General features: G+C 34.2%; 1 protein-coding gene across 2 annotated transcripts in view; it reads left to right on the top strand.

Moving 5' to 3' along the window:
• Positions 1 to 14,417, top strand: part of LOC145269233 (merlin-like) — an 87,821-nt gene that overhangs the window by 27,231 nt on the left and 46,173 nt on the right. For both annotated transcript variants that reach the window (XM_080124854.1, XM_080124855.1), the window contains exons 4-7: positions 3,824 to 3,975; positions 5,087 to 5,162; positions 7,323 to 7,457; positions 10,978 to 11,052. In XM_080124854.1, coding sequence (XP_079980980.1) covers positions 3,824 to 3,975; positions 5,087 to 5,162; positions 7,323 to 7,457; positions 10,978 to 11,052 — 438 coding nt within the window. The remainder of the gene's footprint in view (positions 1 to 3,823; positions 3,976 to 5,086; positions 5,163 to 7,322; positions 7,458 to 10,977; positions 11,053 to 14,417) is intronic.

Here is a 14,417-nt window from a genome sequence, read left to right as displayed (position 1 = left end):
TATGGGATTTTGTTTTTCCTTCCTTGAAACAATTTTTTTTCTTTTTATTTCATCAACTTATGTGTACGGGGTTTTATGTCTTAAGTCTCTACTTTATCATTATTTTCATGATGGGATCGTTCTACCGCTCCAGTAGATATCTCACTGCTGATGCAATTCTCTACCTATATAAGAGCCAAACACGTCCAAGGATGGAGTACTGTTGCCACATCTGGGCAGGAGCTGCTAGAAATCTTATCCTGCCTTGACAGAGTTCAAAATAGACTTCGTAGTTTGATGAGGGATGCCGTTTTCTCTTCTTTGCAACCTCTTTCTCACAGAAAAGACGTTATGAACCTGTCTCTGCTTTATCGTTGTTTTCATGCCAAGTACTCGTCTAAGCTCCAATCTAAGGTCCCCTCTCTTGCCAAACTTTCACGAAAAACACTCATCTAGCTGAAAACACTATCAATAATTCCCCCACTGTTTATCTGTGCCTAAACCTAAGCGTAGATTCCATGAACAAAGCTTCTTTCTTAGAACTGCACACCTGTGCAACTCTCTTCCGTTTCCCTGCATCTGATTGTTAGTCCTGATCTGATATGGAACATGCACATCAAATCCATTGCCAAGGCTGCTGGAAAAATGGTGGGATCGTTGTACCGCTCCAGTAGATATCTTACTGCTGATGCAATTCTCTACCTGTATAATGATAATTACCTGTATAAGAATAATTACCTGTATAATGATAATTACCTGTATAATGATAATTACCTGAATAAGGGCCATGTACATCCAAGGATGGAGTAATGTTGCCACATCTGGGCAGGAGCTGCTAGAAGCAGCTTATCCTGCCTTGACAAAGTTCAAAATAGATTTTGTAGCCTAGTGGGAATGAGCTTTTCTCTTCCCTGCAACTTCTATCCCACAGAAGAGACGTTGCGAGCCTGTCTCTGCTTTATTGTTATTTTCATGGCAAGTGCTTATCTGAGCTCCAATGTATGGTCCCCTTGGCCTGACTTTCATGAAAAACACTCATCTAGCTGAAAACACTATCAATAATTCCCCCACTGTTTATATGTGCCTTAACCTAAACGTAGATTCCATGGACAAAGTTTCTTTCTTAGAACTGCACGCCTGTGGAAGTCTGTTCCGTTTCCCTGCTTTCCAGCTGACTACAATATGGTTGTTTTCAAGTCCAATGTAAACAAGTTTTTTGATGAGTAATTCAATTTACCAAATTTCTACTAATAATGATTACTATGATATTGTTTTATTGACTACCGTACACTCATTAATCCTTATTCTCGAGTGGCCTCTAGGCCTTGATAAGTAGTGACTCCTTTGTATAAAAAAAATTATTTTTAGGTTTAGAAAAATATATGCAGATTTAACATGTTTTTACGATAATCGGGTAAAAATAAAAATTTAGAGATTCATAAAGAATCGGTAATTGTATTGAAATCGGGGCGCGGGGGGGGGGGGAATAAAATGTTTAACGTTTACTATTTACAGTTCTATAAAGAATCAGAATCGGAAATTGTATTGGAATCGGGAGAAATAAAAACTTTATGGTTAACTATTTAGAGATTTATAAAGAATCGGAATCGGTAATTATATTGGAATCGTCCCATCACTCCTTATAACATTACATAGGAAATTTCTTCTAAAAGGAAAACCCTGATACTAGATGTTTAAAAGGTTTGGAACATGGATTAGAAGCATTTATCATACCTGTTAACTAATTTCAGGCCAAGATCAAAGTGTAGTATCTGTTCCGGCAGATACTGCAAGCAAAGATCCTATGTGGGGGCGACCCCACAGATAAGACCTTGGTCAATGTAGGGGCAACCTGTTAACTAATTGTAAACTTGCTGGAACACTTAGCATGAGTAAAAAATACAAGACTGAATTAACACGATTACAAACAAGGCCAAGATCGCACCAAAATGGTTGCTCCACGCTCCGTTTATTTACAATAAATACATAAAAAAAACAAACTATGCCCTCTGGATTATAAAAGGCCATAATTAGTCCCATTATGATCATAGGTGCCAATACCAGTTATCATAGGTGCCACAGGGCTTATGAAGGAGAACCTGAAGTCCTACCTAACTAATATTCCTGGTGAACCAAGGGCAAAAGAGATCCATAATATGTTCAATGCTTTGCAGCCATCGTCCAGGGCTTGTCTCCTTATCAGTGATAGACTTCGGTCATCTAAGCACTATATCAATTTCGCAAAGACATTTGCGTTCTTTTAAATAATGTCGGGGTCGTTTTTGTTTTCAGGTTGTGCCTGAATTACTTTATGTAATTTTTGGATTCGTAAATATCCTAAAAATTACACTTGCCTCAATTCGAATTTTGATTCTGATCCATCGAAGTCTCACGCTGGGTCCATAACCTCTCGAGTTGTAAGCCATGTTTAGTTTCAGAAGCGTTTCCAGTGGTTAGATGTTCTATACAAGTCCTGGAGATGACAAGTTCTCAGTAGACAGTTCTTTTGTTCAGGTTCCGGACATTATACTTTTGTAGCCACAGGGCTTATGAAGAAGAACCTGAAGTCCTACCTAACTAATATTCCTGGTGAACCAAGTGCAAAAGAGATCCAGACAATTGCACTAAAGGGAACAGCAAGGATACTAAAAAGAGCTCTCGGTTGGTTTCAATAAAAAGCAGGGCAATGTTGGCAGCTGGTTTAGCTGCCCCATACCCAGCATTACAATCTTCAAAGGAAGAAAATTAAAAAAAAATTAATGGTGTAAGGGAGGTAATTCTGCCCAATACATTACACTAATCCCATTCATTTATTTAACTTGAGTTGGAAGCCATATTTAGTTTCAGAACAGTTTCCGATAGTTAGTTGTTCTATACAAGTCCTGGTCCTGGATATGACCTTAAACTATATCCAGTGGTGAGGCCCCAGCTTGTGGGCTTTGGGGAGTGTGGAGCCACCCTTTAATTACCATTGCTCCCAGGTCTACTCTGACCCGGATTGGTAGTACCTGTTAGGGTCCCAACTATGGGTTAAATAGACACCGACGTGAAAACAACAAATATATTCTATTAAAAAAAATTTTCTTAAATCTTTGGATTCGGCATTAAATAACCCGAAAAGGGTTGATATGCCGTAAAACAACCAACCAACCAATCTATACAAGTCCTGGAGATGGCTGGTTTTCAGTAGACAGTTGTTTTGTACAGGTTCCTGACTTTATAATTTTATAGCCAAAGAGAAAAAGATTCTTCCCGTGTTGACATGAAGAAAAACATATGCAATGAAGTTTCTTAAAAAAAAAGTTTACTTTTTATGGAGCGGAACTGGTTTCTGATTGGTTGGCAGCAGAACATGAATTAATTTGATACGTCAGTTCCTAACAGCAGCATCTCCCAACTGTGAGGGACCATACCCCATTATGAATCAAAAAGATATTGCAACAATTTATTTATTTGCGGACTGTTATCCTTATCTTTACAGTCGCTGGTGTTTCATGACGTTTCGACCGACTATTCCTCCGGCCTTCTTCAGGTGGTCCACCGCGACGGGATAGGAATGCTGAATCTCTTAACTGTATCCCTAGTAACTATTGCCTTCCATAATTGTTGTCTCACCACGTTTTGAAACGCTTCGTACAACAACTATAAAGATGAGGATACCAATCTGCAAATAAATATACAAATCGCTCATTTCAAAGGATGCCAATAAAAATAAAAAAATAATATATAACCCCATCGTATCTAGCCAATTCATACCTACTCTAAACTTCAAAAAGCCTATCTATATCTCATTGATGTTCGTGCACTTCTATTAGCGTTTGCTGATTTCTGTTTCTCGTTGTAGTTTGGTGATTATGACGAAGTGGCCTGTAAACCCGGGATGTTATCAAATGAAGACTTACTTCCACAAAGAGTGATCGATCAGTACCAAATGACACCCGAGATGTGGGCAGATAGAATTCAAGTCTGGTATGCTGATCACAAAGGAATGCCCAGGTAAAGTTAATTATACAAGTGATTGTGATCCAATGGGTCATCGGTAGTATAGTGTGTGTCTGTGTGTGTTTTTATTCACGCTATTCCCTCTGCTTCAGTTTTTGTTATCAAGTAAGATCTATGACTTTCTTGTAGTTTCATCAAATACTTTTGCAAGCAAAATCCGATCCTGCATTTTGCTAAATCCTCCCCACTGATGAGAAAGAAAGTATTTCTTCGAAACTCCGCGGATTAAGGACTATCCACTTATTTAGTGTTTCCTTTTTAAAATTAATTATGTTTTTAACTCTTTTTCAAATATTTTTTTTAACATGTTTTATTAACTATTTGTTCTTATATATATATATATATATATATATATATATATATGAGCAAACAGGTTAGAAGAATTCGGTCTGCAGTCGCCCCCTTAAGTAAACACTTAACTCATCAGAAGAAATAGCAGCAATCAATCCGTCAAACAATCCGATTGCTGCTATTTCTTCTGATGAGTTAAGGGCATAATAGATTCACTGATTGATATAATAATTAAGTGATTGATTTTGTGCTACGAAACAGATACTGTCAACAATTGTATAAGTTAACTGAATTAAAGGAATAAATTATAAGATGGTCAACGTCATGAATTTTGGAATATAACTTTTTGTCATTTATTCTATATATTGCTCTGTAAATACATTGAGCTTCTTATATAAGAATTGTAAGGATATATATATATATATATATATATATGTATATATATATATATATAATGAATGAATGACAAAAGTTATATTCCAAATTTCATGATGTTGGCCATCTTACAATTTATTCCTTTAATTCAGTTGACATTTACAATTCTTGACAGTATCTGTTTCGTAGCACAAAATTAATCACTTAATTATTATATCAATCAGTGAATCTATTTTGCCCTTAACTCATCTGGAGAAATAGCAACAATCAATTCATCAAAAGATAAAGTGTGTTTTGACATGATATATATATATGTTACTATATATATATATATATATATATATATATATATATATAATAACATAAGACATAATCTCAGTTTACCTTATTCTTGACAATAATTTAATTTTTTTTCCTCTTTGCTCCCCACTTTTCACAGGGAAGATGCTGAAATGGAATATCTCAAAATCGCTCAAGATTTCCAAATGTACGGTGTAAATTATTTCCAGATTAAGGTATGTTTATTTATTTTGTAAATCTATGTTGTTTAAATGTTTGTAGATCTCTTTAATTTGCCTCAGCCAATAACTGACTGCTGTAGTATTTCAATGTGTGTGTAAGTGGAACTTTACTTCTCCATGATCTGTTAGTTTTTCTGGAAGTTTTAATTTACCCTGGACATCTATAATTCTGTTTTCCCCATTCCTTATGGATTACCAATGGATTTTCAATGGACATATTGGATTTATCCTGTTTTGGATTTTACCTTCTCATTCATTGGGTTTTTACCATATCATTTTTCTCCCTTTTTCCTCCCCATTTCCTGCTTTCTTAATCACTTTGTGTCCCTATAAACTGTCACTAACTGTTTAATGACTGTTTTAAGTAAAATAAAACGAACAGCATATATTCGCTTTTGAATATCTGTATTAACGTGTGTGTGTTGTGTGTGCATGTATGTGTGTGGATGGGTGTAGATTGAAAGGCCCCGGTCAGTACTCAGTGACCATAGGAAATGTTTTTAATTTACAGACTGCAAGACAAAAATACTAAATTCTCAAGTACCTTATGCCATAAAAACCAAAAGATGGGATTGATAAAGAGAAAGGGAAATGAAAAAGATGTTTATTATCTTCAAAGACCTCACTTGTCCTCTCACCGCTTTATGACTCCCACCCAGGTTACATTCTAACTTTACAAACGAAATAGGAAAATATTTTTGGTTGAAATATCAGTTTTCGACGGTAATTCTTGGCCTGAAGACGTAGTCCCCCAACGCGGGTGATTACAGAAACATGTATGCACATATGTAGCCATTAATGTTTGTATAAATAAATTTAATGACTGTTTTATACAAGTATGATTCGTTTCGTATTTGTAGTTTCTTTCAATGCATTAACCTGCAAAATTTATTGTATGTTTTTCAAACCTCTCTCCTCTGATGAGAAGAATTGCATTTTTTGAAACTCCGTGGAATGAAATCTTTCTAGTTTATATGTACTCCTTGTTTGTGTGAGATAATTAAAATTTTATATACCTTCTTTACAGGTTTTTATTTTTATTTTTTCTTACTTTTTTATTTTTTGAAAATTTAATTAAATTTTCAAAAGATTTTTTCTATTATATATCTAATCCTAGCTTATTTGATAGAACACCAGACTGTGGATGCTGGTGTAATGAGTTTGATACTAACCCATGCTGATGACGGCTGAAAGCTAGAAACATGCATGTCAATGGGTATACCTTTTAATATTTAATACATAATATATATATATATATATATATATATATCTATAGGAATAACAAAAAAACAGTTAAGGTAGTGGGGGAAAAAAATCACAGCGTTTCAAAGTTGTGAATATTGCTAAAAAACGGCAACAGAAAATTTTACACACACACATATTACAATAGAAAACTGTGAGCATAAAAAGTAATATGATTAAGCTTAAACATGGAAAAGTAACGGACTAGTTGTTAAAACTGGAAAAGAAAAAGAAAAGATATTCTAGTAAAAAAATTTCTTGATAAGTAGAACAACTTATGTTGCCTTTGGTAACATTTGTTTATTACAATAGAAAAATGCGAGCATAATAGAAAAGTAAAGAACTAGTCGTTAAAACGTGACAATATTAACTAACATCAGACATGTTTATCTATTTACACCAATAAAATTCTGTGACCACTTATGGTGTTATATTTTCTCTGTGTATTTTATTACAATAGAAAAATGCAAGCATGAAAAGTAATATGGTTAGGCTTAAACATGGAAAAGTAAAGGACTAGTTGTTAAAACTGGAAAAGAAAAGGACAATATATTCTGGTAACAAAATATAATAAATTTATAACTTAAAATATTGCAGCATTAAAATATTGTAGATTATATAATGTTAAATTGAATTTTAAAAAAATTTAATACTTCAATATTTTATGGTGGATGCCATTTTTTTTTTTTTTTTTTTTTTAGAAGTGAACGAAGGTTATTCTGTATTTGAAGATAACCGGAGAATATATACAAACAATTGTCCCCAATGTTGATCTTCTTAGTTCTTTTGAACTTTCTCTCTTTTGCAATATTTTGCTATATTTTTATACTAACCTTTTCTGTTCTTACTAGTATGATAATGTGTCCTTAAAAAATTTTTTTTAAATCTCCATTTTATTTATTTTTTTTCTAGAACAAACGTCAAACCGATTTGTGGCTTGGTGTTGATGCGCATGGGCTGAATATTTATGAAAGAGACAATCGACTCGATGCGAAAATCTCGTTCCCATGGAACGAAATTAAAAAAGTCTCTTTCAAAGATAAAAAGGTAAGATCCATGACCATACCCGGTAAAAAGTGGTTGTACAACTGAAGTCTTTTACAGGAGGCAATGTGAATTTAATAACACGTTTCAGAGTAGCGTATCGATCTAAAAGTTTATGGCTGTTTAAAATTTTATTTTGACAATGAAAAAAAAAAAATGTGTGTTTTTGAAAATCTTTATACATAACTCGGGCCATGACAACAGCATATTCTTTTCCTTGTTTTGATTCTCAGGTGTATATCCATGGATATCTTACATGTTTTTATGTAGAGTGGTGTGATCCTTGGTCGATTAATTGTGTCTAACTGTGTCTGATATATACTCAAGAGTTAAAACAATGAAAAGAATATGCTGTTGTCCTAGCCCTAGTCATGACAATAACGACCTTTCCTCTCTATTACTTCATTCAGTCTGTCGCCGAGTTTATAAAATTCTAGCATGAATCTAAGCTACATTCAATTTCCTCTCGTTTTTATTTATATATATATATATATATATATATATATATATATATATATATATAAAGACGTTTTGTGTTCCTTAGAAGCGCCGGTTGAGTTTGAATAAAATAAATACGTATTATATACGTTTCAAGCCAAAAAACAACGCATTATTACAAAATAAACAGACATTTATTTTGTTTGAAATTTATATTGAAATTCATAAATATATTTCGAAGATATACTTCATCTTCAGTATTTCTTTCTTTCTTTTTTCTTTTCTTTTTCTCTTCTTTTTTCTCTTCTTTTTTCTTTTCTTTTCTTTTTTCTTTTCTTTTCTTTTTTCTTTTCTTTTCTTTTTTCTTTTCTTTTTTCTTTTCTTTTCTTTTTTCTTTTTCTTTTTTCTTTTCTTTTTTCTTTTCTTTTCTTTTTTCTTTTCTTTTTTCTTTTCTTTTTTCTTTTCTTTTTTTTTCTTTTTTTTTGCCATGTTCTTGCTGGGGCAGAGAATCAGAAAGTAGAAGTCCGTTTGTTGTTTTTACGGTAGTTTTTTTTAAATCTCGGAACGGTGCGTTAGGTCACGCGGGATTCACGTTAACATTTTTTGTGTTCCTTAGAAGCGCTGGTTGAGTTTGAATAAAATAAATACGTATTAGATACGTTTGAAGCCAAAACAACGCATTATTACAAAATAAACAGACATTTATTCTGTTTGAAAATTATGTTGAAATATATATATGAGTATTTATAAAAAAGATAATTGACTCGATGCAAAAATTTTGTTCCAATGAAATGAAATTAAAAAAGTCTTTTTAAAAAGTTCAAAAAAAAAAAAAAAACTTGTGCGCCACAACCGAGAATTGAAACCAAAACGTTCAGCGTGCAATTTACTTTTTCCTTTGATGTTAACGCCTGAGCTATGAAGACATATTTGCTGCATCATTCATGTTTATTTTGTATTGATCGGACTCTAGGTTAATGAGTTTAATGGTTTAGAACATGAATTTGAATAAAATAAAATATGTATCAAGTGCGCTTGAAAACCAAATCACAACGTAATATTAGGAAAATAAACAAATATTTTACTTGTTTGAAATTTATCACAAATATATTTCATAGGTATACTCCATCTTCAGTATGTTGTTTTGTTGCTTTTTTTTTTCTTTTCTTCTTCCTTGCCAAAAAAATCTGTAAGGAGCCGCGCATTGTATCTAGTGGTTGTATTTTGAAATGTTTGAACTGTGCGTAGGCACTTGATACGTAGTTTATTTTATTCGAATTAAAACAACGTTTCTATATGAACTCTCATTCTTGACGTTAATTTGATTGTTTATATTACTTGTTTTGTAATGATGATTGAAAAAAAAAGCTTCTCTTGATTTGACCGAAGAGTGGGGTGGATAGTTTTAGGTCTTGATTCCAATGTGTAACTTAATGGTTTTCGTTGGGCGCTATTTTGTTTTACTTAATTAATGTTTGAAAAAAAAAAACCCAAAAAATAAACAAGAAACGATAATACATTGAAACATTCCATAAATTCAATAAAGAATTTGGTGCTTGTGACGACATTAAAAAACAAAGATGAAGAAAAATCTGTATTGTATTGATGACGGAAAAAAACTTTGATTTGACCAGAGAGTGAGGTGGCTAGTAACAATTCTGACATTCAAAATATGTGCAAACAAATAATTTTTCTGCTTTGAAGATATTGCTTTTTCAAACTCTATCTCTTCTGAAACTAAAAGTCGCAGAGCAGCGCTAGGGCCTCAGATGGTTGGGTTTTTATGGACCATTCTTTTATGGGTCTTTAGCCAGTTAAAATAGTTTTTAAGGGGTCAAAAATGGGTCAAAATTGAAAAAAATCGTTATACATTTTGTACATTCATCTTAGTTTATTTTTTAATTTTTAATCAGTTCGTATGCGTGTCCCGTTGGTACAGTGGTAACGTCATCAGCTTTGAATGCTATGGTTTTGCTTTGGGTTTCGATTCTAGCTGATGGCACCCAAATACTTTTTTTTTTCTTTTTTTAACTTTTGAAGGCACGCCTTTATATTATATACAAAATCTGGACGAATTAAAATATCATATTTAAGCATATTTTACGCCCAGGCCAAGCCAAGCCCCCCCTCTTCCAATCTAATATATAAAAGGCTAGATGTCTGTCTGTCTGGATTCATATTTTCAAACTCTATCTCTTTTGAAACTGAAAGTTACAGAGCAGTGCTATGGGTCTCAAATGATTGGATTTTTTATGAACCTTATTTTATGGGTCTTTAACTAGTTAAAATAGTTTTTAATGGGTTAAAATAGTTTTTAAGGATCAAAATTGAAAAAATCGTTAAATATTTTGTACATTCATCTTAGTTTATTTTTTATCAGTTCATATGCGTGTCACGTTGGTACAGTGGTAACGTCACCAGCTTTGAATACTACAGTTTTGTTTTCGGTTTCGATTCTAGCTGATGGCAGCGAAATACTTTTTTTGTTTTAACTTTTGTAATCACGTTTTAATAATATATACAAAATCTGGACGAATTAAAATATCATATTTAAGTATATTTTATGACCGGCAAAGCCAGGCGCACTCCCTGCTAGTCTATATATATCTATAAAAATAAAAGTGTGTGTCTGTCTGTCTGTCTGTGTAGATTTTCCTATGCAATAAGTCTGTCAATTTTCAGTCTACAGACTCGAAATTTGATATACAGGGTATTGAGATTTTGGAAAATTTTGTAATCGGTTTTCGGCCAAAAATTTGGCTGTTAAGGGGTGAAAGTTCGACGATTTGACCTTTGAAAACTCTACCAAACTCCTCTGACAATTTTGGGTCCAAACACTTTAAATTTTAGATATAGGTTCCTTGGACATGGATCTAACTTATTAACTTGATTTGAGCTCCAAAACAATAAATGTTAAGGGGTTATAATAGGGGTCGAAGTTAAAAAAAAATTGACTGTTTTTTTTTTTTTTTTTTTTTTTTTTGCTCAACATACACTTCCAAACACCCGGGTAACGCCGGGCTGAAATGCTAGTATATATATAAAAGTGTTAATAATAATAATAATAACTTTAATCTCTTTTCAGTTCACCATCAAACCAGTCGACAAAAAGTCCCCGGATTTTATGTTTACAGCCCCCAAAGTGAGAATTAACAAACTGGTAAGTTTCCTTTTAAAAATATAAGAGAGGTGAATGTTTTTTTTTTTACACAGTGATCACCACTTATCAAGGTCCGGAAGCCACTCAGGGATAAGGGTTATTGCAAGTACATTACGTTAGTGGAGATTTGATGAAGTGTTTAATTAAGGGGGCGGTTCATTAGGAATTTGTTAACATTGGACTTGAAGACATCCAAGTTGTAGTCCGGAGGGAAGCAGGCAGACGGAACAGAGTTCCACATGCGTGCAGTTCTAGGAAAGAAGCTTTGTTCATGGAATCCGCGCCTTGATCCAGGCACAGATATAGAGTGGGGGAAATTTTTCACAGTGGATTGTTTGTATTATTTTGATTAATCGGACTATTATTCTTATCTTGAGTGTTATTGGCTCAACGTTTCGGTTGCTGCAATCTACGACCTTCTTCAGCTGTTGAATACATTTCCTTTTCTCTAGTAAAGAAAAGAGGGGTTAGCTCTGCATTGCAAGGGTTCGAACTGTGGGTTTCAGGGTGGGTCCGTAGATCATAAAGGAAGTTCAATCTTCAGGGGTCACTGAGATATTTTTTTAAAGAAGTCTTTCCTATGACTCAATTGTTAATATCAGTGGAAAAAAAATGTTTTACGAAACCGAGGATCAACATCCCATGTGTATTTTTTTTTTTTTTTTTTTTTTAAACAGTGCAAGGGAGACAACTCCAAGGGAAGAAGGTATTTTTTTGTGAAGTTAGCTCCTTTGGGCTGGGTGTATGTTTTGTTATTTCTTCTTTTTTTCTCCTGTGCATTTGTAATTAGGGAGATCCACTTATCAAGGCCTGGAAGCCACTCGGGGATAAGGGTTATCGCGTGAACAATAACGAATGGGATAGTATCGTAGTAATCGTTAGTATTGGAGATTTGATAAAGTGTCTTACTTAAGGAATTTGTTTATGTTGGACGTGAAGACATCCAAGTTGTAGTCAGGTGGGAAGCAGGCAAATGGAAGAGAGTTCCACAGGCGTGCACTTTTAAGATTCAATTCTATACTAGGACGACTAATGATATTGTTATTTTCTATTATATGTGCCACCTCTTTAAGTTTTCTGATCCGCCATCTTTCTTCTGTATCCAATATTTTGGCATCATCCCACATTGAGGAATGGTTACTTCCGTCACTCCACACGTTTGGCTAGGGCTGATTTTTCGATTTCTCTGCATGTGACAGCTTTCCGGTGTTCTTCTTGTCTTACTTGTCCCCCCCCCTTACATAACCACTTATCAAGGCCCAGAGACCACTCGAGGATAAGGGTTAAGAGTGTACAGAAGTCAATTGGAAAATATAGTAATCGTTAGTAACGGAAATTCGGTAAATTTGTTAAGTAGAACGGCTCATCAAGAACTTGTTTACATTGGACTTGAAGACAACCATATTGTAGTCAGCTGGAAAGCAGGAAAATGGAAGACAGTTCCACAGGCGTGCAGTTCTAATAAAGAAGCTTTGTTCATGGAATCCACGTTTAGGTTTAGGCACAGATAAAGAGTGGGGGTAATTATTGATAGTGTTTTCTGCTAGACGGGTGTTTCTTGTGAAAGTTTGGCGAGGGGGGGGGGACCATAGATTGAAGCTCATCGAGGATTTGCCATGAAAATAACGATAAAGCAAACTCCCAATATCACTTCTGTGAGATAGAGGTTGCAGGAAAGAGAAAAGGGCTTCTCCTACGAAGTCTATTTTGAACTCTATCAAGGCAGGACAAGTCCTTTCTAGCAGCTCCGACCCAGATGTGGCAACAGTACTCCATCCTTGGATGTACCTGGCTCTTATATAGATAGAGAATTGCATCAGCAGTGAAATATCTACTGGATCGATAGAAGGATCCCACCATTTTACCAGCGGCCTTGGCAACAGATTTGATGTAAGTGTTCTATTTCAGATCAGGAGTAAAGGTCAAGCCCAGAAGCTTGTCAAAACATGAGGCCTCCCCAAGACGAAAGCCATTCATTTCAATTGATGCCAGATGTGGATCAGAACGTTGATGATGTAAAGATAGAAGCTTGGTTTTAGATGCATTAAAAGTAACCAGCCACTCCTTTCCCCATTGTACAACGTGATCAAGATCAGAGGAGAGAGAATCGGAGAGAACTTGGTCATTTACAGTCTTAGATGTGCTACCATAGATAGTAGTGTCATCAGCATAAATGTCTACGAATGATGTAAGGATGTGATTTGGAAGATCATTAATGTAGATCAGGAAAAGAGTTGGGCCCAGGATGGACCCCTGAGGGACTCCAGCATTAATACTGTGAGCTTAAAGTTTCCCACATTTACATGAACATGAGACATGCCGCCCCCTCGAAGTAAGAGTTGATCGGCCACCGAATTAAAAATTTCATGAATAAGCGCCGTTGTGTCTATAGAAACAAATGTTTGATGTCAGTGTGTGAAATTGTACACACAATTATTCGCAAGGAACTGAAGATACGGAAGATTTGCGCATAGTTTATCCCAAGGGTGCTCCATCCTTGTCACAGACTAATTGGTCCTGGATATGACCTTAAACTATATCCAGTGGTGAGGCCCCAGCTTGCGGGCTTTGGGGAGTGTGGAGCCACCCTTTAATTGCCATTGCTCCCAGGTCCACTCTGACCCGGAGTGGTAGTACCTGTTAGGGTCCCAACTATGGGTTAAATAGAAACCGACTTAAAAACAACAAATATATTCTATTAAAAAATTTTCTTCAAAATCTTTGGATTCGTCATTAAATAACCTGAAAAGGTTTGATATGCCGTAAAAGAAAAACAACCAAACCAAACAGACTATTTGACCAAAATGGGCATCAAGATAGTTTCCCACCTTCCCTATAGTCAAGACCTGTGACTTTTAGTTGTTTCCTAAGTTCAAGGAAAACTTAGATGCTCTTGTTATGAGACAGTTAAGGAAATAGCAAAAGAAAAGTTATGTTAAGAAAAGATATTATGCAAATTCATCCAATATTTTTGTTTTAAAAACAAAATTTTATCCATGATATATCTCGTCAGTCATTTACAACCTAAAGGTCAAGGGGGATAACTCGAACTAATTTAAGCAAGGAAAGAGTCAAGAAAGCTCATCTCTCTCCATGTTAAGAATTGCTTCCTAAATTTGCATAGAAATGATTTGATTGGATCTTTTTTTTTAAACAAAGATGCTGGATTAATTTGTGTAAATTTTAATATACAACCTCTTTTTTTTTTTTTCTTTTTTTTTATAACGTATAATAAATATTTTGCAAAATTATAATTTTTAAATATTATGCTAGAATTGGAGAAGTGCAAAAAAATTTGTGTACTTTTTTTTTTTAATAAATTAAATACTAAATAGAATTTAAACAAATACTGGATTAATTTGTGT

The sequence above is a fragment of the Euprymna scolopes genome, chromosome 45, assembly GCF_053919585.1.
Source record: "Euprymna scolopes isolate OS-2025 chromosome 45, ASM5391958v1, whole genome shotgun sequence".
In the NCBI taxonomy this organism is placed as follows: Eukaryota; Metazoa; Mollusca; class Cephalopoda; order Sepiida; family Sepiolidae; genus Euprymna; species Euprymna scolopes.
The sequence above is the reverse complement of the archived record's forward strand: the minus strand, read 5'-3'. Positions and strand labels throughout refer to the sequence as shown.